This window comes from Aedes albopictus, chromosome 2 (assembly GCF_035046485.1).
Source record: "Aedes albopictus strain Foshan chromosome 2, AalbF5, whole genome shotgun sequence".
Classification (NCBI taxonomy): domain Eukaryota; kingdom Metazoa; phylum Arthropoda; class Insecta; order Diptera; family Culicidae; genus Aedes; species Aedes albopictus.
In genome coordinates this window covers 285,527,197-285,553,617 of record NC_085137.1, presented here as the reverse complement: position 1 = coordinate 285,553,617, position 26,421 = coordinate 285,527,197, and the positions used below count along the sequence as shown (strand labels likewise).

Genomic DNA, 26,421 nt, shown 5'->3' with positions numbered 1-26,421 from the left:
AACGAACACCAGAACAACATAAGAAAAAAGGAGTCAAAAACAGGTCTAACCCAACACCAACTTCGATTTCGCAAACACGGAAATTCTGGAAAGGATCGACAACCAGGCAAGCAGAACCATTGCGGAGGCCTTCCACATTATGCTACTCGGTGACGACAAAATTGTTAACATGCAGCGTGAATGTGGAGGGATCGACTCAGCGTACAACGGTCTAGTGGGTAAAATACGAACACTCTCAACACATACGAGCAGACCGAACCGAATGACGCAACCGAACCAACACGAAGATGGATAGATGTGTGAAAAGGGGGGTTTAGTAGTAAAGCCACAATGGTGGCAAGAACATCGATTTATACAAGTGGGTGAAGAAAATTGTAAGATGAATTTTAAGATTGTAACTATTTGAAAATATATTTTAGATCTGATGATGGCTGAAAGTCAGTAGGCCGAAACGTTATAAATCGTGTTTTAGTGTGTTGCAATCACCGAACAAAATCAACAATCCCTAAATATAAATAAATTTTAGTGTTGATGTCCAAAGATTTTCCACTTCTGTTCTCAAGTTATCTTTAATCAGATATATTAGAGCCTTTTTAGATTAAAGGAATAACACTTTTAGTAATTTTTGTGTGGTATTGTAAATTTGACTTATTTTCCTCTATATGGGTAAAAATTTCAACCCGGTATAACTTAATGCACCGTGAGAAAATATTACATTTTATAACGTTGTATTAAGTATCAATATATTTTTGATAAACGTTAAAAAATTCATTCAATTCAGATCATTGGTTTCCGAGATATGACAGCTCAAAAATAAGTTGTCTAAAAATAGTGTTTTACCCGAACGGTTCTAACTTCGCGAAAAATTATTCAATCGAGCTCAAATTTGTACCAATGATGCACATATAACAGGTTGATAAACAGTCAAAATTTGAGATTTTTTGATGCACTCTATGAAAAGTTACAGCATGTTGAATTTTTTTATGGGAGAAAAAAAAAGTTGCCTATCCCAAACATTTTGGCCACCCCCTGTATTATATAGGGAATCGCGCTACTTGGGCGGTGGCTTCTATATTCGTCTGTTTTCCACTATAACTCAGTCAATCTTGAACCAATTGACACAATTCTTGGAATGCGGTGAGATAGGTATAGTATCTACCCGTGTACAAAATTTCAAGTCAATCGGTTCAAAATTGACTGAGTTACAGTGGAAAACAACGAACAGACGAAGAAAACCACCGCCCAAGTAGCGCGATACCCTATGCATCATTGGTACAAATTTGAGCTTGATCGGTTAATCTTTCGTGAAGCTAGAACCGTTCTCAAAATACTTTTTATAAACAACTTATTTTTGAACTGTCATATCTCGGAGACCAGTGAACCGAATTGAATAAAATTTTGAGCAATTATCAACAAAATATTAATGCTTGGAAATTCTTCAAAACATAGGTACTTTTTGAACGATGGAAAAAGTTATGATGATTTGACATTTTTACCCATGTAGAGAAAATTGAGTCAAATTTACAATACCGCACAAAAATACTAAATGGGTTCTTCGATTAATCTAAATGGGCTCTACTATATCTTATCATAGATATCTCAAGAACAGAAGTACACAATTTTTGAATATCAAAAATAAAATTTAATCACATAGATGTGAAAAAAATACATTTTTTGAGAAAGATCCAAAAAGTTTCATTCCATCATAACTTTTTTTTCGAAAAGTACATATGTTTTGAAGAATTTTCAAGCATTAATATATTGTTAATAAACGTTAAAAATTTCTTTCAATTCGGTTCAGTGGTCTCCGAGATATGACAGTTCAAAAATTAGTTATCTAAAAAGTAGTGTTTTACAAGAATGGTTCTAACTTCGTGAAAGATTATCAAATCGAGCTCAAATTTGTACCAATGTTGCACATATAATAGGTTGACATACAGTCAAAATTTGAGAATTTTTGATGTACTCTATGAAAGTTACAGCATATTAAACTTTTTTGTGAGAAAAAAAGTGGCCTATCCCAAAAATTTTGGCCACCCCCTGTATTTGCGTTAAAACTTCTAAATAGATTCTTTATTTTAAGCAAAATTTACGCATATAGAATGTAACTTGAAAACTAAATTACAATTTCTAATATGATACGAATGAAAATGCACCTGTGGGAGTTTCAGTTTAGTCGCTTATGGAAGAATAAAACTACAGCATGCCAAATTAGATCACATCACTGTTTTATGAAAATATCTATGCATGTTTTATTACCGACTATTTCAGACTCCAAATGTACGACCAGAAATCGCACCGACAATTTCGGTTTAGTTCTTACCAATGCAATGCGAATGCCCAATTTAACTCAGTTATATCTTGTCTCAAGTTTGTCCCTCACCGAAGTTGAACCTACAAAACAAGTTGATTGCTTGACATAGCTCTTTCTATTGTGCGTTTCTTTACAGGGCTGTCTCAAACTTTTATCTTTACATATCAAAGCGAACTTTTGTGCTCCTGGTGAGTACCTTATCCATAAGGGTGATGCGTTGAGTTATATCTATTACATATGCAATGGTTCCATGGAAGTTATGCAGAACAATATGGTCGTTGCCATTCTCGGTGAGATCTAGAATTTGACTGTGATTTATTCAAGTGAGCAACTAATTTGAATTTCTATTTTGCGAGCAGGAAAAGGTGATTTAGTCGGTTGTGATATAAGCATACATTTAACACACGGAAGCCAGGGGAGTTCCGGCAATCCAGGCTCTCAAGACGCTTTAGTGAAAAGTAGTGGCGACGTGAAAGTAAGTTGCAAACTAATTGGCAAGAAAGTTTTACAAGATATTCATCTCTTCGTACAGGCTCTTACCTATTGTGATTTGAAAAGCATTCATTTGAGTGGGTTGGTCGATGTACTGCGTCTTTACCCGGAGTATCAGCAGGAGTTTGCCAACGATATACAGCATGACCTCACGTACAATTTGCGTGAGGGTTACGAGGCAGAGGAGGAAACGGAGAATAACGGACCGTGCCTTGCACTACCGTCCATTAGCGAGGATGATGAAAACCAGTCAGATGTGGATTCCAGTACGACGTCTCCTTTGCACACATCCCTTACCAAATCACCTGCACACAATACTACCGCCAGTCCAAGACATGCGAAGCTGATACACAGGTAATCAACTGTTAATTATGTTCCCTTTCGGTGTTCGTTTTTGTCAGAAGGTTTCCCTGTTAGGATCTTTTCCCTGTTACTTGTACAGCAGACATGCAATTTACATGTCGACGTGATCTGGGTAGCATCCCTCATGAAAACCAAATTATGTCTTGGGTTAAGTTTACTGAGTTGGAGATTCGATACGTAATTTCCCCGAAAATATATTGTTACAAAAAGGAAAACACATTCTTGAATTCAATAGCACTTTGTGTTTTTCTATCAAAAACTTATGTGGCCAAGACCCTCTTTAAAAGAATTTGTTGATGTTTTTTCAATATCAAGGTTATTATGTAAAATTTGAGATCAAAACGAAACGGAATTCCGATTTTTATTTGAATGACATTTTTTTTATATTTATTATGGCTAAAATATAAACGACTCATAAAAAAGTAATCATTTGCCATAACAAAATAAGAAATTGCCAATAAAGAAGCAGGGGTTGGAGCAATAATAAACTACAAAAGTTTCATAAACAAATCGAAAAGTGCATATATATATCAAAATTTCCCATAAATAATTGATTTTCAAGCAATACAAAATGTCGGAGTTTCCACGAACAATTCAAGATTTGTAGTTAATAACTACATTATTTCTACCAGAATTTGAATTTTCCATAAATTAATCAATTTTTTCCACGAAAACATAAAAAAATTCACGATTGAAACATCAATTAACTTGAATTTTTTAATTAACTTGACGTGGCAGGTCAATGTGGGGAAGGGGAAGGAAGTGATGATTGCAGAGGGTTTACACATTGGTGCGTGGATGCCAGGCGTAAGGTGATAGAATTTTGTGTTTTATTATTCCGAAGCTGTGTGGTCCAGTCAGGGTGCAAAATGTTCAAAATCATTGACTGAAAACAGCACGAATTTGATTATTCTGCACTCAATATTCAAAACAAACATTTTCATTTTCGCTCTTCCTCTTCACAAAGTCAGTCATTTCGTAATCATTGAATATGAAGCCAATCGAGAAAAATCTTCAAAATCACCTAAGTTTATGGCTACGATTCCCACCAAAAACACTCCACGACAAGCAAATGGGACAAGATCTGTGTAAAACACCATCAAATGTAATCGAAACGTTAATATTTATCAGCAATTTAACACTTTGTAACTTGTTTACAAATATTCATTGACTTTCATTCTGTTGACAAACGAGTATCGAGTAGCTGACTATGAATATGCAGGCAAGTGAATGAAAATTGCCACCCAGTGAACTTCAGCGCGTCTGCTCGAAAATTCTACGCACTGGGTACAGTTCGCATGAGTGCATAACTCTTAGGGAGCATCCATTAAGTTCGTCACGCCAAAATCGGGAATTTTCAACCCTCCCTCCCGCCTTCGTACGGGGTTTTCCTATACTTGCAATGTATGCTTGTCACACTTTCACAAGCCCTTCCTCTTCTCTACAACCGTGACATACTTAATGGATGATTCCGTAGGCGTTATATGATAGATTTACACTGTACTGTGAAAGTTTGGAAGGAAGGGAAAAGGCTTTTTCAACCCGTTTCTTTTCTAGCGATGGCTATGAACATGTGAATATATGTACATGAGTTGTATATATACACTATGTTTCATAACTAAAGATCCAAACAATATTATTGAATATTCGGATATGTAGAATGAATTCGATCCATGTTGTTTTCTTGTTTAATTCGTTATTAAGAGTAGACATGAGAAAAATAATAATATCGATATTACATGTGTTCTCTGAATCTGATTTATAATATAATAGAAACTCCCTTGTTTCATAACAATAGATCCAAGCGAGAATTCATTCCAGTTAATTAAAGTTACATAAAATATTCAACATATCAATAATGAGTAGTCTCTCTTTTGTTCTCAATAAGCTCAAAAAGCCTATCCAGGGTACTTTTAAACGACTTTTTATGAGTAGATGCTTGGATTTTATTCTACGTTCAAAAAACGTCACAATTTAGATCTGGAATGACTCCGTACGGCTTATTTTATTCATACAATGCTTTTAAAATCAGCCCTACATATTCTCAATTGGGTTCTGCCCAGGATAAGAAGCCGACCATTCCTTAATCCGAATGTGCTTTCAACGGAACCCTCTCCATACCATTAAGCCACCCCCGAGAAATTCCTTGAGAAGTAACGTGGTTCTTTTTGTAAATCTCTCCAGTACAAAAAAGTCATTCGGTCGATTCTACCTGAACTTTTTTTCGTCCAGAAAGATCACCTAAAGCCAATCAAATAAATATTTGAACAAATATCAGTTGATTCTCCGCATCTTGAAGGTCATCCCCTATATCGATGGTTTCTTTAAATATCGAGATGCACAGAATGCACTGTAATTTGTTAAAGCATTTCGAGATCGAAATGATGAACCAATTCTTAATTCTCTGTAACTAGAAAACCTTTATCAAACAGATATGACTTCACCTTTCCTTCCACACTTCAGTTTGCACCTTGGAAACCAGGTACAGTAATTTGTAAAAAAAAAAACAGTTTATCGACAAATGTAGAGAAAATCTAGAACAAAAACCATCGAGATCGCATAAAGAAAGGAAGATGTCAGGATAAAGTGATATCAACCTGTAGAACATCAAGATGTAGAGTCAACTGTAGTACCTTGTGTGTGTAGTACCTATTATCAGGTATCAGAAGGCCGGCTCCAGAGGCACGTTATCCTCCATTTGGGACATTTGTGCCATCGCCAAAATAACAGCCTATTTCATCATCTACCTGAGGGAAAAGGAAGGAAAACGGATTTGGATGGGGATGGGGACAGGTAGGGAAATAGGAAAAATACCCTGGAAGAGGGTACTAACGCACAGGCGTACCACAATGGGTTCAAACAGCGCCCTGAAAAGGGCACTGTAATAACGCATAAAGCGAAAGAGAGCCTATAGCTCTTTACCACAGCGGGTTAAGAACAACAGAATATCCTGAAGATTCAGGTTTCTGAAGTCAGTTTCACTTAATAAGTGTTTACCGAATACTCGGAAACGCAGTTGCGCGAAAACTGGACAGTTACATATCAAATGATACGAAGTTCCATAATCGGATTCACAGCTATCACAGGCAAATGAATCAGCTTGCTGAATATTCGCCATGTGATAGCTGAGTCGGCAGTGGCCAGTCAATGCTTTGACCAGCATGCTGCAATTCTGCTTAGACAGATTAGTTAGATACTTCGCCACCCGTAGAGATGGCTCAGCACTATACAATTTGGTTTGACGACATGACTCCAAACTATTCCAGTATTGTTTGTGCTGAGTGGCAGCCCAGGTGTCAATCTGAAGCTTTACCCAACACTTGGATACCGGAATAGCTGGCTCAGGGCCAATGAAGTCATGTGATGCTCCAGTGCGAGCTAACTCATCAGCCAATTCATTTCCAGCGATGGAAGAATGGCCAGGTACCCATACAAGGTGAACAGCGTTTGCTCCTCGATTTGAGTTCGATAAGCGATAACTATCTTTGACCTGGAGTTGGCCGAAGCAAGTGCTTTAATAGCAGCCTGGCTATCTGAACAGAAGTATATTACTTTGCCCATTACGTGCTGCTGAAGTGATGATTGCACTCCACACATAAGAGCAAAGATTTCGGCCTGAAAAACGGTGCAGTGTCTACCAAGTGAATAAGACTGATACAGCCTTAGCTCACGAGAATAAACACCAGCACCTGCTCGACCTTCGAGAAGGGAGCCTTCAGTGTAACATACGATGCCGTCTGAAGTACTTCTCTCCAGATAACCAGATGTCCACTCTTCCCGGGAAGGGAATTTCGTGGAAAATGTCCTATATGGAAAATTACAAGCAATTGTAAGATCACTTGGAGCAAGGACAATTTTGTCCCAATTCACCAAAAGTGGAAACAACGAGGTGTGTGTTGATGTGCGGTTCACAGGAGTTTCCTCTAGTAGACCGAGTACCCGTAACCGGTAAGTGCAAGAAAGGGCTTCTTGTTTGAGATGAATGTGTAGTGGGGCAACGTCAAAGAGAACTTCGAGCGCTGCCGTAGGAGTTGAAGAGAACGCTCCAGACATCGCCATTAAGCACATCCTTTGGAGATGGCCCAATTTTGATTGGACCGTTCTCACTTCACCCTTTTGCCACCACACAAGACATCCATAAGCCAATATTGGCCGAACCACAGTTGTGAAGATCCATTTGATATACTTGGGTTTTAGACCCCAAGTTGTACCAAAAGTACGCCGGCATTGCCCGAAGGCCATACAAGCTTTCTTGATTCTGAACTCAATGTGAGGTGTCCAGGAAAGCTTGGAATCAAGAATGACTCCAACGTACTTTACCTGTTCAGTCACATCGATTTCGGAATCAAAGAGACGCAAAGGTCGAACGCCATTACGGTTTCGCCTTTCCGTGAAAAGAACAATAGATGTTTTACTCGGATTTACCGAAAGGCCATATTGGCGACACCAACCCTCAACTACCTGAAGGGCGTTTTGCATCAGGTCGAAAAGGGTGCTGATGCACATACCAACTAACAATGTTAGGTAGTCGTCGGCAAAACCATAAGAAGGAAAACCGCTATTATTGAGTTGCCTCAATAGCGTATCTGCTACGAGATTCCACAAAAGCGGTGATAAGACTCCCCTGTTACCGTTGAGAAACGCTAACTTTGTTTATTGCGTTGTTTTTGAGAATAAATTTGTTAATTGTTTAGTATTTGTTAGTAGAATTTAGATAAAATTGTTATTTTGTTATTTGTTATAAGTTAGTAAATTGTTAGAGATAATTAATAAAAATCAGAACAAAATTTGTTAACACACATGCACCCAACACTGAACAGATCTAAGACAACACATACACAAAATGAGCCAAAAAGGGGAGAAGTGGACGCCATGACACATCCACGTCAGAAAGAGAAAGAAAAAGAGAAATTGGGAAAAGGCAAAGGGGACAGGCTACTGGGTCGAAGATAGTCAAGAGCAAAGTCTTTCGATTCTGACCTCTCGAGGCAACTAGTGCGTTATCGCAGAAATCCAAACCACCAAAGTCAATTTAACCGTTGATCCGTTGATTAAAATAATCAGCAGTTAAAGTTAGAAACGAAAGTTAGTTCGTGAATCGTGAATTATAGAATCAGGTATGGTTCTTCAGACCAAAAATTGATTCAGCAGTTGGTGAGACGCCCAGTAGCTCTGTGTCTAACCCCACTTTCTTTAGGACCCATTACCATAGGCCTATTCAGCCGGTTAGTGGCCAATCGAGGCCCGTGATCACCGGTAAGGCATCCCGTCCGCCACCTAGGAGGCCCGAACAGCGTTTTCCGTTCGGCTAGTGGCCTACCTGGACAGCCTGAAGTCCCGTCCGGCATTGAGGACCCTCCGACGCCCAGAACGATCCGTAATCACCCGCAGCCCTCGGCATTCCCCGCTGAGCCCGTTGGTCATCGTCCACCATACCACCCCGGTGGCAATATCAAGCGCGAAGGTTGTGCCGCATCCCGTTCAAGCCCGTCGGTCCTCCAAACGCCCAGGACACCCGTAGGAAACCCCCCCCAGTGCTCCACTTCCGGCCGGCCGCAAAGTTCAACACAACACACCGACACTCCACACACACAGTAAGTTTGAAAAAATTAAAGAAATAGTTAAAAATCAAAATAGTGTTTTACTTGGGTTCTTGACCAGCGAAACGTGTCGACCCTAAGAGTCTCGCTCGCTAGGCGTGGTCCTTCCGACCCGCCAAGTAACACCCCCTTGGGGGCATCCACAAACACTCAATTTCCTAATCCCTGCTAGACGCAATGTCGAGAAGAGATATCGCTTTTTGAGCATTTGGTGAATCCAATTGGAAGTCATTGGAGATATACCATGACTCCGTGCGGCATCCAATATGGCATCGAAAGGCACGTTGTCAAAGGCACCCTCGATATCTAAGAAAACATCCAAACAAGATTGCTTTTGAGCGAATGCTTTCTCGATATCGTCAACAACCTTGTGTAAAAGAGTCACAGTGGAATTACCAGATTGGTAGGCATGTTGGTTCACATGAAGAGGCACGTTGACCAGATGAACATCACGGATGTGATGATCCACAATGCGTTCTAAGCATTTCAGAAGAAAAGAGGTCAAACTGATGGGTCTGAAACTCTTTGCTTCTTCATACGACGCACGACCCACTTTCGGAATAAACTTTACAGTAATATCCCTCCAGGATTTGGGAATATACCCTGTAGCAAAACTGCAAACAAGTAGTTTTTTCAAAACATATTTGAAATAATCAAATCCCTTCTGAAGCAAAATAGGATAAATCCCATCTGCCCCAGGAGATTTGAAAGGAGCAAAGCTATTAAGAGCCCACTCAATCGATTCTATAGTTACAATACTCCGAGCCGAAGCTAAAGAATCATAACTACAAGAAAAAACATCAGGATCATCCGAAGATGTAATATCTACACATCCAGGGAAGTGTGTGCTGAATAAGCATTCCAGAACTTCCTCATCAGAGGAAGTCAGATCGCCATTTGGCAAACGAAGTACGTTCACCCGGAAATCCTTAGATTTCGCAAGGATTTTGTTTATCCGACTGACTTCACTCAAGCTGGAAACATTTGTACAAAGGTTTTTCCAGCCGGATCGTTCAGCAGACCGGAGAGCTTTCCTGTAGGCCATGCGACCTGAAAGCCTCCGAACCAGCCGAACGTCGTTTGTTCCAACTCTTTCTACATTGTTTCCTGAGTTTCGCCAGATCAGAGTTCCACCAAGGGGTTCCTCTTGTGATCTTCACAGACCGTAGAGGGCATGCTTCTTCAAAAGCTTCCATGATAAAGGTCGTTGTAGTATCAACGGCATCATCTAAATCACTTGGAGTGTCAATGGATGGTGAATATCCATGAAATTTGGCTGCAACCAAATCAGTATAAAGATCCCAGTTTGTTGACCGAGGATTCCTGAAACGCAATGTTTGCGAAGTAACATTTAAATGTTCAAAAAAGATGTAGCGATGGTCAGATAAAGATTCTTCATCTGACACATGCCAATTGGTCAGCTCGTGACTAATTCTGCTAGAGCAAAGCGTTATATCTAACACTTCCTCTCTAGCAGATACCATGAAGGTTGGGCGGTTGCCTATGTTAAATAATGCAAGATCTGTACTACTTAAGTACTCCATCAAACTGGAGCCTCTCAAGTTAATGTCTGAGCTGCCCCAGATGATATGGTGAGCATTAGCATCACTGCCAACAATTAGCGGAAGGCCTTTTGAAGTGCAGTATGCGATGACTTGTTTGAAAGCATCCGTAGGGGATGGTTCATCATGCGGTAAATACACAGAACAATAGACGTATTTCCTGTTGAGGTTTCCAACAGATACATCAATTGTGATAGCACATACATCTCTGGTGGTTAGTTCAGAGATGAGTGTAGCAACTATTGCGTTGTTGACAAGCACACAGGCTCGAGGCATGACACGCGAGTTTGCCATTTCATGTTTACTGAAAGTGGCAAACACCGGGTTCACAAGGTTTCCTAGATAGAAATTTCCCTTACGAAAGTAAGGTTCTTGTACCAAGGCCACTTGGGCTGTACCATTTTGCATAAGTCTGCAAAGATTGATCGTTGCTGTTCTTTTATGCTGAAGATTGATCTGAGCTATCTTAACCGTAGCCACTACCCAAACTAGGTAAGATTAAACTCTTCGCAACAACAGCACAACAAAGAACAGCAACAATAAAACCAAATCGGTATCGATTGGAAAACGCCAAAGGCGAGGATACACAGAATACACTGTGTAAATCGCATAATGCGAAACCATATAGGTGAAAATTTAAACTAATTAACAACATCTTCATAATCCCGCCCTTATTTAGCCTCAAGTGAGACTAAAGAAGGGCAGCTGATTGTCTCGGAGAAACACAAGGTCCACTGCACCATTGCTCCAGTTAGCGCAGTAAGGGCTACATACTGTGGAGGGCGCCCTGGTACTCCACAGGCTCCGTTAGCGGTTAGGTTTTTATTAGACCCCCCTAGCCATTTATTCCTAGGCACGGTAAGCATAAAGCCGCATCACACCATGAATTAGGGGTCACCTGTTGGTGGATTCTTACCACCGGAACAGGCGGTCCGTAGTGTTATTCTTAGCCAATTGAGACAATCGCTACCGACACTACACAGCTATCTAGGCTGATCGAGAAAAGAAGTTAATATTTGTAACCCGTGGTTACAATTTTGTTCTAAATTTGTGAACACCACTGTGTTTTGCAACATTTTAATTTGTTTGTTTTATTTTTATAAATTTTTAGTTGGATTAAGTTAGTTAGAATGTAGGGACATAAACTCGCACTTAATGTATCGGTGAGTCATTTGACCCCCTCATTGCACACATCGGCAGAAGCAGCAGCAGCAGAAACAATCGAGTGCGGTGTGTGGTATTTTGTTTTGGTCGAGAAGAAAAAAAAAGTTACGAACCACGCAACGCAACGGTCGAGATCATTTTCCACTCCGCGGATTTAACCGGGAAAGTGCCGTTTTCGCGCCGCTTATTGCTGGATGGTTGTCCCCAGCACCGACGGAAGTATCCGGGAAGTGAATTCCGACGGTAAAGTGCCGGCCCGTGGTTCGGGAACGTTGTGATAGTGCTGTAAAAGTGCAGTGAAAAGGGTGTTGGACCGCCGCCATTCGGGAAGCTAATTATCAAGGAGATTTCGCTTCCCGGCGGTACCGTCAAGTGTCGTACACACCCACCGTCCTCGCTACACGGGCTCAGCCAGTAGAGCCAGTCTCGCCCGTGTAGCTAAACGTCAAGGAGGACGAAGACAGGTAGGTGTAAAGGGGCTCACCACCTGTGGTAGTCAATTGCGGTTGCTACCAGGGCAATTCACGGCGAGTGAATTTGCCCGGCGTCTTATCGCCAATGTCGGGGGGATCCGATAAAGGAGTACGCTCTTCCCCCTAGCTAAACGCCAAGGACGGTTGCTTCGGCGACCCGAAAGTGCCCATTCAAAGGGTTTAGAAGAAGAAAGAAGAAGAAGAAGGAAGCTTCGCACAGGCCGTGTGGAGCAACGAGTTCGTTCACCACCACCACTGCAGCTGATCGTCGAAGGGCCCCAACGAGTGACGTCGACCAGTGCCTTGGGGAGAACGGGGCAAAACAGGTCAGGCGTACATAATAGAGTTTTTATTGCAAAATTTATTTATTTATATTTTATTATTTAATTTCATCCGAAATCTGAATTTTAAGTGGAGGTACCCTGCTTTAGGCCGCCCTGCCAGGTAACAGCGGGTAAGGGCTGAAAGCTTCTCCTTACATATTGATGATCAACTTCATACGGACTCGAACAGCCTACTTACTTTGTTCTCAATAAGCTCAAAAAGCCTATCCAGGGTACTTTTAAACGACTTTTTATGAGTAGATGCTTGGATTTTATTCTACGTTCAAAAAACGTCACAATTTAGATCTGGAATGACTCCGTACGGCTTATTTTATTCATACAATGCTTTTAAAATCAGCCCTACATATTCTCAATTGGGTTCTGCCCAGGATAAGAAGCCGACCATTCCTTAATCCGAATGTGCTTTCAACGGAACCCTCTCCATACCATTAAGCCACCCCCGAGAAATTCCTTGAGAAGTAACGTGGTTCTTTTTGTAAATCTCTCCAGTACAAAAAAGTCATTCGGTCGATTCTACCTGAACTTTTTTTCGTCCAGAAAGATCACCTAAAGCCAATCAAATAAATATTTGAACAAATATCAGTTGATTCTCCGCATCTTGAAGGTCATCCCCTATATCGATGGTTTCTTTAAATATCGAGATGCACAGAATGCACTGTAATTTGTTAAAGCATTTCGAGATCGAAATGATGAACCAATTCTTAATTCTCTGTAACTAGAAAACCTTTATCAAACAGATATGACTTCACCTTTCCTTCCACACTTCAGTTTGCACCTTGGAAACCAGGTACAGTAATTTGTAAAAAAAAAACAGTTTATCGACAAATGTAGAGAAAATCTAGAACAAAAACCATCGAGATCGCATAAAGAAAGGAAGATGTCAGGATAAAGTGATATCAACCTGTAGAACATCAAGATGTAGAGTCAACTGTAGTACCTTGTGTGTGTAGTACCTATTATCAGGTATCAGAAGGCCGGCTCCAGAGGCACGTTATCCTCCATTTGGGACATTTGTGCCATCGCCAAAATAACAGCCTATTTCATCATCTACCTGAGGGAAAAGGAAGGAAAACGGATTTGGATGGGGATGGGGACAGGTAGGGAAATAGGAAAAATACCCTGGAAGAGGGTACTAACGCACAGGCGTACCACAATGGGTTCAAACAGCGCCCTGAAAAGGGCACTGTAATAACGCATAAAGCGAAAGAGAGCCTATAGCTCTTTACCACAGCGGGTTAAGAACAACAGAATATCCTGAAGATTCAGGTTTCTGAAGTCAGTTTCACTTAATAAGTGTTTACCGAATACTCGGAAACGCAGTTGCGCGAAAACTGGACAGTTACATATCAAATGATACGAAGTTCCATAATCGGATTCACAGCTATCACAGGCAAATGAATCAGCTTGCTGAATATTCGCCATGTGATAGCTGAGTCGGCAGTGGCCAGTCAATGCTTTGACCAGCATGCTGCAATTCTGCTTAGACAGATTAGTTAGATACTTCGCCACCCGTAGAGATGGCTCAGCACTATACAATTTGGTTTGACGACATGACTCCAAACTATTCCAGTATTGTTTGTGCTGAGTGGCAGCCCAGGTGTCAATCTGAAGCTTTACCCAACACTTGGATACCGGAATAGCTGGCTCAGGGCCAATGAAGTCATGTGATGCTCCAGTGCGAGCTAACTCATCAGCCAATTCATTTCCAGCGATGGAAGAATGGCCAGGTACCCATACAAGGTGAACAGCGTTTGCTCCTCGATTTGAGTTCGATAAGCGATAACTATCTTTGACCTGGAGTTGGCCGAAGCAAGTGCTTTAATAGCAGCCTGGCTATCTGAACAGAAGTATATTACTTTGCCCATTACGTGCTGCTGAAGTGATGATTGCACTCCACACATAAGAGCAAAGATTTCGGCCTGAAAAACGGTGCAGTGTCTACCAAGTGAATAAGACTGATACAGCCTTAGCTCACGAGAATAAACACCAGCACCTGCTCGACCTTCGAGAAGGGAGCCTTCAGTGTAACATACGATGCCGTCTGAAGTACTTCTCTCCAGATAACCAGATGTCCACTCTTCCCGGGAAGGGAATTTCGTGGAAAATGTCCTATATGGAAAATTACAAGCAATTGTAAGATCACTTGGAGCAAGGACAATTTTGTCCCAATTCACCAAAAGTGGAAACAACGAGGTGTGTGTTGATGTGCGGTTCACAGGAGTTTCCTCTAGTAGACCGAGTACCCGTAACCGGTAAGTGCAAGAAAGGGCTTCTTGTTTGAGATGAATGTGTAGTGGGGCAACGTCAAAGAGAACTTCGAGCGCTGCCGTAGGAGTTGAAGAGAACGCTCCAGACATCGCCATTAAGCACATCCTTTGGAGATGGCCCAATTTTGATTGGACCGTTCTCACTTCACCCTTTTGCCACCACACAAGACATCCATAAGCCAATATTGGCCGAACCACAGTTGTGAAGATCCATTTGATATACTTGGGTTTTAGACCCCAAGTTGTACCAAAAGTACGCCGGCATTGCCCGAAGGCCATACAAGCTTTCTTGATTCTGAACTCAATGTGAGGTGTCCAGGAAAGCTTGGAATCAAGAATGACTCCAACGTACTTTACCTGTTCAGTCACATCGATTTCGGAATCAAAGAGACGCAAAGGTCGAACGCCATTACGGTTTCGCCTTTCCGTGAAAAGAACAATAGATGTTTTACTCGGATTTACCGAAAGGCCATATTGGCGACACCAACCCTCAACTACCTGAAGGGCGTTTTGCATCAGGTCGAAAAGGGTGCTGATGCACATACCAACTAACAATGTTAGGTAGTCGTCGGCAAAACCATAAGAAGGAAAACCGCTATTATTGAGTTGCCTCAATAGCGTATCTGCTACGAGATTCCACAAAAGCGGTGATAAGACTCCCCTGTTACCGTTGAGAAACGCTAACTTTGTTTATTGCGTTGTTTTTGAGAATAAATTTGTTAATTGTTTAGTATTTGTTAGTAGAATTTAGATAAAATTGTTATTTTGTTATTTGTTATAAGTTAGTAAATTGTTAGAGATAATTAATAAAAATCAGAACAAAATTTGTTAACACACATGCACCCAACACTGAACAGATCTAAGACAACACATACACAAAATGAGCCAAAAAGGGGAGAAGTGGACGCCATGACACATCCACGTCAGAAAGAGAAAGAAAAAGAGAAATTGGGAAAAGGCAAAGGGGACAGGCTACTGGGTCGAAGATAGTCAAGAGCAAAGTCTTTCGATTCTGACCTCTCGAGGCAACTAGTGCGTTATCGCAGAAATCCAAACCACCAAAGTCAATTTAACCGTTGATCCGTTGATTAAAATAATCAGCAGTTAAAGTTAGAAACGAAAGTTAGTTCGTGAATCGTGAATTATAGAATCAGGTATGGTTCTTCAGACCAAAAATTGATTCAGCAGTTGGTGAGACGCCCAGTAGCTCTGTGTCTAACCCCACTTTCTTTAGGACCCATTACCATAGGCCTATTCAGCCGGTTAGTGGCCAATCGAGGCCCGTGATCACCGGTAAGGCATCCCGTCCGCCACCTAGGAGGCCCGAACAGCGTTTTCCGTTCGGCTAGTGGCCTACCTGGACAGCCTGAAGTCCCGTCCGGCATTGAGGACCCTCCGACGCCCAGAACGATCCGTAATCACCCGCAGCCCTCGGCATTCCCCGCTGAGCCCGTTGGTCATCGTCCACCATACCACCCCGGTGGCAATATCAAGCGCGAAGGTTGTGCCGCATCCCGTTCAAGCCCGTCGGTCCTCCAAACGCCCAGGACACCCGTAGGAAACCCCCCCCAGTGCTCCACTTCCGGCCGGCCGCAAAGTTCAACACAACACACCGACACTCCACACACACAGTAAGTTTGAAAAAATTAAAGAAATAGTTAAAAATCAAAATAGTGTTTTACTTGGGTTCTTGACCAGCGAAACGTGTCGACCCTAAGAGTCTCGCTCGCTAGGCGTGGTCCTTCCGACCCGCCAAGTAACACCCCCTTGGGGGCATCCACAAACACTCAATTTCCTAATCCCTGCTAGACGCAATGTCGAGAAGAGATATCGCTTTTTGAGCATTTGGTGAATCCAATTGGAAGTCATTGGAGATATACCATGACTCCGTGCGGCATCCAATATGGCATCGAAAGGCACGTTGTCAAAGGCACCCTCGATATCTAAGAAAACATCCAAACAAGATTGCTTTTGAGCGAATGCTTTCTCGATATCGTCAACAACCTTGTGTAAAAGAGTCACAGTGGAATTACCAGATTGGTAGGCATGTTGGTTCACATGAAGAGGCACGTTGACCAGATGAACATCACGGATGTGATGATCCACAATGCGTTCTAAGCATTTCAGAAGAAAAGAGGTCAAACTGATGGGTCTGAAACTCTTTGCTTCTTCATACGACGCACGACCCACTTTCGGAATAAACTTTACAGTAATATCCCTCCAGGATTTGGGAATATACCCTGTAGCAAAACTGCAAACAAGTAGTTTTTTCAAAACATATTTGAAATAATCAAATCCCTTCTGAAGCAAAATAGGATAAATCCCATCTGCCCCAGGAGATTTGAAAGGAGCAAAGCTATTAAGAGCCCACTCAATCGATTCTATAGTTACAATACTCCGAGCCGAAGCTAAAGAATCATAACTACAAGAAAAAACATCAGGATCATCCGAAGATGTAATATCTACACATCCAGGGAAGTGTGTGCTGAATAAGCATTCCAGAACTTCCTCATCAGAGGAAGTCAGATCGCCATTTGGCAAACGAAGTACGTTCACCCGGAAATCCTTAGATTTCGCAAGGATTTTGTTTATCCGACTGACTTCACTCAAGCTGGAAACATTTGTACAAAGGTTTTTCCAGCCGGATCGTTCAGCAGACCGGAGAGCTTTCCTGTAGGCCATGCGACCTGAAAGCCTCCGAACCAGCCGAACGTCGTTTGTTCCAACTCTTTCTACATTGTTTCCTGAGTTTCGCCAGATCAGAGTTCCACCAAGGGGTTCCTCTTGTGATCTTCACAGACCGTAGAGGGCATGCTTCTTCAAAAGCTTCCATGATAAAGGTCGTTGTAGTATCAACGGCATCATCTAAATCACTTGGAGTGTCAATGGATGGTGAATATCCATGAAATTTGGCTGCAACCAAATCAGTATAAAGATCCCAGTTTGTTGACCGAGGATTCCTGAAACGCAATGTTTGCGAAGTAACATTTAAATGTTCAAAAAAGATGTAGCGATGGTCAGATAAAGATTCTTCATCTGACACATGCCAATTGGTCAGCTCGTGACTAATTCTGCTAGAGCAAAGCGTTATATCTAACACTTCCTCTCTAGCAGATACCATGAAGGTTGGGCGGTTGCCTATGTTAAATAATGCAAGATCTGTACTACTTAAGTACTCCATCAAACTGGAGCCTCTCAAGTTAATGTCTGAGCTGCCCCAGATGATATGGTGAGCATTAGCATCACTGCCAACAATTAGCGGAAGGCCTTTTGAAGTGCAGTATGCGATGACTTGTTTGAAAGCATCCGTAGGGGATGGTTCATCATGCGGTAAATACACAGAACAATAGACGTATTTCCTGTTGAGGTTTCCAACAGATACATCAATTGTGATAGCACATACATCTCTGGTGGTTAGTTCAGAGATGAGTGTAGCAACTATTGCGTTGTTGACAAGCACACAGGCTCGAGGCATGACACGCGAGTTTGCCATTTCATGTTTACTGAAAGTGGCAAACACCGGGTTCACAAGGTTTCCTAGATAGAAATTTCCCTTACGAAAGTAAGGTTCTTGTACCAAGGCCACTTGGGCTGTACCATTTTGCATAAGTCTGCAAAGATTGATCGTTGCTGTTCTTTTATGCTGAAGATTGATCTGAGCTATCTTAACCGTAGCCACTACCCAAACTAGGTAAGATTAAACTCTTCGCAACAACAGCACAACAAAGAACAGCAACAATAAAACCAAATCGGTATCGATTGGAAAACGCCAAAGGCGAGGATACACAGAATACACTGTGTAAATCGCATAATGCGAAACCATATAGGTGAAAATTTAAACTAATTAACAACATCTTCATAATCCCGCCCTTATTTAGCCTCAAGTGAGACTAAAGAAGGGCAGCTGATTGTCTCGGAGAAACACAAGGTCCACTGCACCATTGCTCCAGTTAGCGCAGTAAGGGCTACATACTGTGGAGGGCGCCCTGGTACTCCACAGGCTCCGTTAGCGGTTAGGTTTTTATTAGACCCCCCTAGCCATTTATTCCTAGGCACGGTAAGCATAAAGCCGCATCACACCATGAATTAGGGGTCACCTGTTGGTGGATTCTTACCACCGGAACAGGCGGTCCGTAGTGTTATTCTTAGCCAATTGAGACAATCGCTACCGACACTACACAGCTATCTAGGCTGATCGAGAAAAGAAGTTAATATTTGTAACCCGTGGTTACAATTTTGTTCTAAATTTGTGAACACCACTGTGTTTTGCAACATTTTAATTTGTTTGTTTTATTTTTATAAATTTTTAGTTGGATTAAGTTAGTTAGAATGTAGGGACATAAACTCGCACTTAATGTATCGGTGAGTCATTTGACCCCCTCATTGCACACATCGGCAGAAGCAGCAGCAGCAGAAACAATCGAGTGCGGTGTGTGGTATTTTGTTTTGGTCGAGAAGAAAAAAAAGTTACGAACCACGCAACGCAACGGTCGAGATCATTTTCCACTCCGCGGATTTAACCGGGAAAGTGCCGTTTTCGCGCCGCTTATTGCTGGATGGTTGTCCCCAGCACCGACGGAAGTATCCGGGAAGTGAATTCCGACGGTAAAGTGCCGGCCCGTGGTTCGGGAACGTTGTGATAGTGCTGTAAAAGTGCAGTGAAAAGGGTGTTGGACCGCCGCCATTCGGGAAGCTAATTATCAAGGAGATTTCGCTTCCCGGCGGTACCGTCAAGTGTCGTACACACCCACCGTCCTCGCTACACGGGCTCAGCCAGTAGAGCCAGTCTCGCCCGTGTAGCTAAACGTCAAGGAGGACGAAGACAGGTAGGTGTAAAGGGGCTCACCACCTGTGGTAGTCAATTGCGGTTGCTACCAGGGCAATTCACGGCGAGTGAATTTGCCCGGCGTCTTATCGCCAATGTCGGGGGGATCCGATAAAGGAGTACGCTCTTCCCCCTAGCTAAACGCCAAGGACGGTTGCTTCGGCGACCCGAAAGTGCCCATTCAAAGGGTTTAGAAGAAGAAAGAAGAAGAAGAAGGAAGCTTCGCACAGGCCGTGTGGAGCAACGAGTTCGTTCACCACCACCACTGCAGCTGATCGTCGAAGGGCCCCAACGAGTGACGTCGACCAGTGCCTTGGGGAGAACGGGGCAAAACAGGTCAGGCGTACATAATAGAGTTTTTATTGCAAAATTTATTTATTTATATTTTATTATTTAATTTCATCCGAAATCTGAATTTTAAGTGGAGGTACCCTGCTTTAGGCCGCCCTGCCAGGTAACAGCGGGTAAGGGCTGAAAGCTTCTCCTTACATATTGATGATCAACTTCATACGGACTCGAACAGCCTACTTACTTTGTTCTCAATAAGCTCAAAAAGCCTATCCAGGGTACTTTTAAACGACTTTTTATGAGTAGATGCTTGGATTTTATTCTACGTTCAAAAAACGTCACAATTTAGATCTGGAATGACTCCGTACGGCTTATTTTATTCATACAATGCTTTTAAAATCAGCCCTACATATTCTCAATTGGGTTCTGCCCAGGATAAGAAGCCGACCATTCCTTAATCCGAATGTGCTTTCAACGGAACCCTCTCCATACCATTAAGCCACCCCCGAGAAATTCCTTGAGAAGTAACGTGGTTCTTTTTGTAAATCTCTCCAGTACAAAAAAGTCATTCGGTCGATTCTACCTGAACTTTTTTTCGTCCAGAAAGATCACCTAAAGCCAATCAAATAAATATTTGAACAAATATCAGTTGATTCTCCGCATCTTGAAGGTCATCCCCTATATCGATGGTTTCTTTAAATATCGAGATGCACAGAATGCACTGTAATTTGTTAAAGCATTTCGAGATCGAAATGATGAACCAATTCTTAATTCTCTGTAACTAGAAAACCTTTATCAAACAGATATGACTTCACCTTTCCTTCCACACTTCAGTTTGCACCTTGGAAACCAGGTACAGTAATTTGTAAAAAAAAAACAGTTTATCGACAAATGTAGAGAAAATCTAGAACAAAAACCATCGAGATCGCATAAAGAAAGGAAGATGTCAGGATAAAGTGATATCAACCTGTAGAACATCAAGATGTAGAGTCAACTGTAGTACCTTGTGTGTGTAGTACCTACTTTACTCTAATCTCGACGGATGTTATCGCAATACTTATGATGACTCAAAAGTTGAGGAGCTCGTTCCGATTTTTCACGTTGTTTGTGTGGACATTCTTTCAGGACTCGATAAATTGTCAAACGCGAGACGTCTAGTGCCAGTTCTTTCTTTATCTGGTTCAAACTTTTTAGCGAGTTGATCCCTAATAATTGTTCTCTTTGTGCGATTAGACAGCTTGTTCGTGTTTTATATGATTTTTTTTCGTGCTTACACGTCGAGAAATTTTACAAACTGTTGAACTCCTGTCTTGATGCGTCAAAATCTTTCTTATTTTTTATTTCAATGTTGCATGCTGCATATTATAAGTTGAAGCTTACACGTAACAATACGTCAATCGCCGAAATAAAATTGAGCACAGAACCTGAAACCGTTGATCAGGTACAACAAATGACTTACATATATTGGATCTATAGTCATGAAACAAAGGGATTTTAATTTTCTTCATTTATCTGAGTATATGTCATATGCATGAATGAAATTACACGGTAGTATGTGTAAGGAACATAGGTTATCATCATGGTGTAGTGCATGAAATAATCAGTTGCACTTTGAATAAATAGCAAATAAATTTAGGATGGATCTATAGTTATGGAACAGAGTGTAGATAGGATGGAGAAAGTATATGTATAGTAGGATACAAAGTAGGAGGTAAGGGATGGGCCAGGGATTGAACCCAGGACCTTCTGCATACGAAACAAAAGCGGTAGCTACTAGACCACCAAGTTTGTCTTTGTAAATTTTTCAATATACAGGGTGCGGCAGGAAAAAATGCGAAAAGTTCAAGGCGCTATCTCATGCTAAATATGGGATACATATGACTATTTTTTCATAACAGTGTATCAGTCAATGTCTATATTCTAGCACTAAAAAATAAAAATGAACATATTTGATTTTTAACATGTGATAATGAAAGCCTAAAAAGTGGGTATCAATGCGCGCCCAATGGTCATATAACAAAATGGCTAAAATAGTAAAAAAAATTGGTTCAATTCGATGAAAAACCAAGCCATACTAATCCAGAGCCATGTAGTTTTACATAATAGATAAAATAAGCACATTTAAATGATGATATTGCAGAGAAAATAAAAAAAAAATTTATCAGATATGGAATTGAGCGACCTGTGTACTTTTTAGTGGTTTAAAAAAAAATATTGTCTTCAGCTTCAGGCGCTGTCTTGTAAAGGTAAGTGACCAAAATGTGAAATAAAAAAAACTTCAGTAAATTAGCCTGTTACAGATCATGGAACGTTAAAACATAGATTGGTTAACGTCAAATGGACGAAAATGAGGCTTGAAAAAAAAAATGGCACTTTCGCATTTTTTCCTGCCGCATACTGTGCATTTAAACATATAAAAAACTTTTCTCACAATAAAAAAAAATGTTAGCGTGTTACAGTAAAAATTGCAGCTCAATCGGAAAATTGGTTACGGAGAATGATGTGTATGAAAAGAGCAACTTTGCTTAAAAATGAACAAAAATGGATCAGGGCATGATTCTACACTTAAAATGATCATCAACTTACCGAGTTCAAAAAATGCTGTAAACTAGTGATATCGTTCATTACATAAATCGAATCAGTTTTGGATTTTAGGGTTAAAAAAATGAGATGTAGAGTTAAATGGATTTTCAGGGGGATCAAAGAGAAGTTTAAGGTAGTTTTAGTGGATTCAGCTGGCTTCAGAGAGGTTCCTGTGAGTTTCATGGGGCTTTCAGGTTTTGGGGTTTCGAAGAGCTATTAAATTGGTGGCAACTAATATTATGTTTTTTTTTTCCAAAATAATAATTAATAATTATAATTATTATTAATAATAAATAATTATTCTATAAAAATGTTATATTATTTTTGCGAACAAACAGCAACGAATCACAATGCTAGGCGAGTGGCGCATCACATCTCACTTACTGGATGAGATTGCATGGTTCGTCCAAGACAACCCATTTGCATCATTTTTCTAGAGTCGGTTTATCAAAGAAGAGTGAATATGAATTTCCCTGGAGTTCAACTAAAGTTCACGAGGACTTCAAGGTGTTTCAAGTCATTTCAAGGAGTTTCGGAGTGCTTAAAATAGTTCAAGAAATATTTACGAGGATCTTAGTTTTCAGAGAATTTCATGGCGTTTCAAACCGTTTAAGGGGACATATATCCACAAATATATTCCCGTACATCCCTCCGTCGATTGACTACAAACCAATTCTCGCACATCGTCCAACAGGATGATAGTTATTGCTCAGCTCAGGTTAACGGTCTCAGTTTTAGCAAGAGTTAATCTTAACCCTCTTGGAGGTACAGTTGATCTAAATTTATCGCCTGATCTTCTAACATCCGTAACTAAGCGTCTAACAGTCTGACTTTTTTCAGCCGCAATAAATCTCTGGTAGCTTTACGAGAACGTGTGGAACGTCAACGGTCGGTGCAGGCCACCACCGCGTGTACTGCTCCCGAAGCCAACAATTCCTTCGAAGGTTTGAACTTAGAACTAAGAAGTAAAGAGAAGACTCATCCAGCAAGAGTGTCGGTAGAACGACTGGATACCCAAGTGACAACGCTACATAACGACGTGGCAGCTTTGAGTATGGAGGTGAGTAACACCATTGCGAGCAGTGGTTAGCTTTAGACCTTATTTTTATTCCACGATTTTTCATAGGTTCGCAACGCCATTCAAGCCCTACAAGAAATGACGTACTCCACCATCAACTCTCAGTTCGATTTGGGTCATTTTCCACCAGCCCGGTCAATACCAAATCTACAGAATGGAGCCATGGGTCACATGCGAGATCCAGAACCAACAATGGCTCGAAGTTCCTCTCATCCACCAGAGATGTGGTGCCGTGAGATGAACGCATTTGGCGAAGGGATACCCAGTCCTAATGGAACCGAAACTTACTCCGAGCATATGTATCGCAGGAAGTCGATCATGTCGCAAAAGTATTCAGAAGAACTATCGTGCTCAACACAGACTGAAAATGTGATTGATTTCGAAACGCTGGAGAAGGTGGTTTTGGCACATCCACATCTAGTGCTGAAGATTTTAGGTATTGAAGCAGTTTTTAATAATGAAGAAATTAAGCTATATCCACTGAATACCATATCGGAGGCGGCCAGCTCTGGCGAGACAATCTCATCAAAGGTGCAAGAAGTATCAAGTAATAATAATATTAATAGTTTTAAACCAAACACCAATGGATCAATTCAAGGAAGCGACCACCGAATAATTTACCCACCAATTAAGTGTAGTTCAACCGAATTTCACACTAACAATAACACTAGTGTTAATAACAATAACATATCTTCTCTGACACCACTGAAACAAGAAACTGTGCCGCTACTGATGGATGACAGAATGGCGAGGGTTCTGGAAGACACAGACAGTTGCTCTATAGTTATCGATGAAAATACCAAATTGTTGAAGCAATCAGCTGGCAATCATGTTCTTCGACGGCAGGAACGAGTGTCGGCCAAAAATCGTTTTTCCGCTGGAGACGCAGACAAGCTCGAGAAAGGCTTGAAGAATCTTCCATCATCGCGTTCGTTGGGCGGTAGCTGAGAAAAGATTTAGTCAATAATCTAACTAAGTTATAAGATAACTTACAAAATAGTTGATGTTTGATGAAATTTAAATTTTCTGAAGTAGATGACTATTTAGAGAAGATTCTAATTCTGAACAATAAAGTAGAATATTTGTGTATTTTTGCAAATTCGCGTGTCTTCAAATACATTCATATATCACCTTTCCAACAATATTTTCAATAGTATGTAATTAAGTGTATGCTTCTTCAACTAATGAATATTAACCCCCAACCATTTTTACTTGTGCCGTCTAGTTAGCAGTTTTCAATTGTAAGAAGTAGGATGTGAGACCCATTGTGCAGGGGGTCCTATTTTGGGTCAATTTTATATCAATTAAATTGATTTTTCATACATGGTCAGATTCGCACAGTATGTAGCTGTGGACCAAAATTCAAGTCCAGTTGTGTAAAGGGGCCATTAAACTGTTTGTCATTATGACAAATATTTGCCATTGAAGTTCGACATTTATCCAAGGTTGCTATGATTCAAGCTGTGTTGGTCATTTGTTGGGCTTGTTTGGCCAAATATTTGTCACGTCTAATGGGACCTTAAGATTTACTGAATTTTACGCGGAAAGTCCCCAAAAGAGTACCTTGTACCCCCGCATCCTATTTCCAAGATTATCTGGTTGTACAGATCTTAATGTGAATAAGGATAAGCTTATCTATCTTCCTGGTTGGTGTAATACCAAAACTGGCAGACGCTTCAGTGCGATGTAGTGATATAGCCCCGGTAAAGTACCCAGCTGAAGCCCTTTGACTACCGAGAAAGTAAAAGTAGATAAAATAGACTGATTCGATGACAACAGTCCTACGGCGGAGATAGAGAAAATCATTCAGTGGGCTTTGCTCATCATTTTATATTCACTGATAATTTAATTTTTTGTTTATTGCATTTTCAAAATTTGTACGAAAAAATATAATTTATTTATGGAAAAACAGTTTTTTTGACTAGAAAAAATATTGTTTTTATTGTGATGGTTCTGTCTGAAACGCTGTTTTTTTTTTCGATGGCGTGCTGCATACCAATTGCTTATTACGCCACCTTGAACAAGGTGTGCATTGAGACCTGGTATTCGCAGATTTTTTCGAAGATTTGAAACACGCTGATTAGTTGTACTGTTGTCGAGTGGCCACCGACGAAACCGGCTTGATAGCATTCCACAAATCCAATCACTTTAGGTAAAAGGCGACGGTAGATAATCTGGGATAGCACGTTGTAGATGACATCCACAACTGATATCGCTTGAAAGTTCTCACACTCCAACTCATGTCACCTTTCTTGTAGATGGAGCAATATGACTCCTTTTTCCGCCAGCTGTTCGATCTCCCAGATCTGACTATAAGCCGGTGCAGGCAGGTGGCCAACTTTTCCGGGCCCCTCTTGATGAGTTCAGTTCCGATAACATACACGGTGTTCAATAAGTTCGGATACACCATATAACTTGAATTAATTTCACATCTGTAATTCAGATTTTCAAAGTAAATGTATTTATTAAAAGGTCATATAACCCTGATCAAATATAGCATATGGTTTTGAATAAAGTATGTTTCTACTTTTTTTTATAAGCCTTAGATGTATCTAAAGTTTGTTAGCTCCGGCACGCTGGAATAATTTTCGATAAGTTGCTCAAGCTACAGAAGTCTAAAACAACGATGACTTTTGAGTTTACATCTCACTATACTAAATTATAATAACTAAATTAATAGACAAAAGCATTACACTGCTATTTCAGTAATGATATGGTGATAAATTTGCAAGTTTAGTCAAAATGTGCTTAAATCTATGAAAAAGGCATAAATACATTATATAAAGCCAATTTTGGTTAAAATTTGCCACAATAGGGATATAATCAAGTTTTGGAAAAGATAATGATGGACTAAACAGAGATATAACGCAGCCTTGCTTTTTGACAAAACAAAAATCATTAAAACAGGTACAGCGGCAATTTTAGCAATTTTAACGATCAAAATAAAATGAGTCCGTACTTCACCCAATCTGAATTTTATAGATTATTTCGTATGGCCATAGTTGCTACCACTAATGCTGAGGGCAACAACCTAATTTGATTTAACTTAACACCATTACTCAATAAAA

At 40.7% G+C, this 26,421-nt stretch overlaps 1 protein-coding gene across 6 annotated transcripts in view; it reads left to right on the top strand.

Moving 5' to 3' along the window:
• The window catches only part of LOC109408897 (potassium voltage-gated channel subfamily H member 8), a 160,966-nt gene extending 136,514 nt beyond the window's left edge, over positions 1 to 24,452 (top strand). For all 6 annotated transcript variants that reach the window (XM_062851994.1, XM_029872948.2, XM_029872949.2 and 3 more), the window contains 5 exons: positions 2,451 to 2,604; positions 2,674 to 2,789; positions 2,847 to 3,160; positions 23,116 to 23,335; positions 23,402 to 24,452. In XM_062851994.1, coding sequence (XP_062707978.1) covers positions 2,451 to 2,604; positions 2,674 to 2,789; positions 2,847 to 3,160; positions 23,116 to 23,335; positions 23,402 to 24,301 — 1,704 coding nt within the window. In that variant the 3' untranslated portion in view covers positions 24,302 to 24,452. The remainder of the gene's footprint in view (positions 1 to 2,450; positions 2,605 to 2,673; positions 2,790 to 2,846; positions 3,161 to 23,115; positions 23,336 to 23,401) is intronic.
• Positions 24,453 to 26,421: the final 1,969 nt, after the last annotated feature.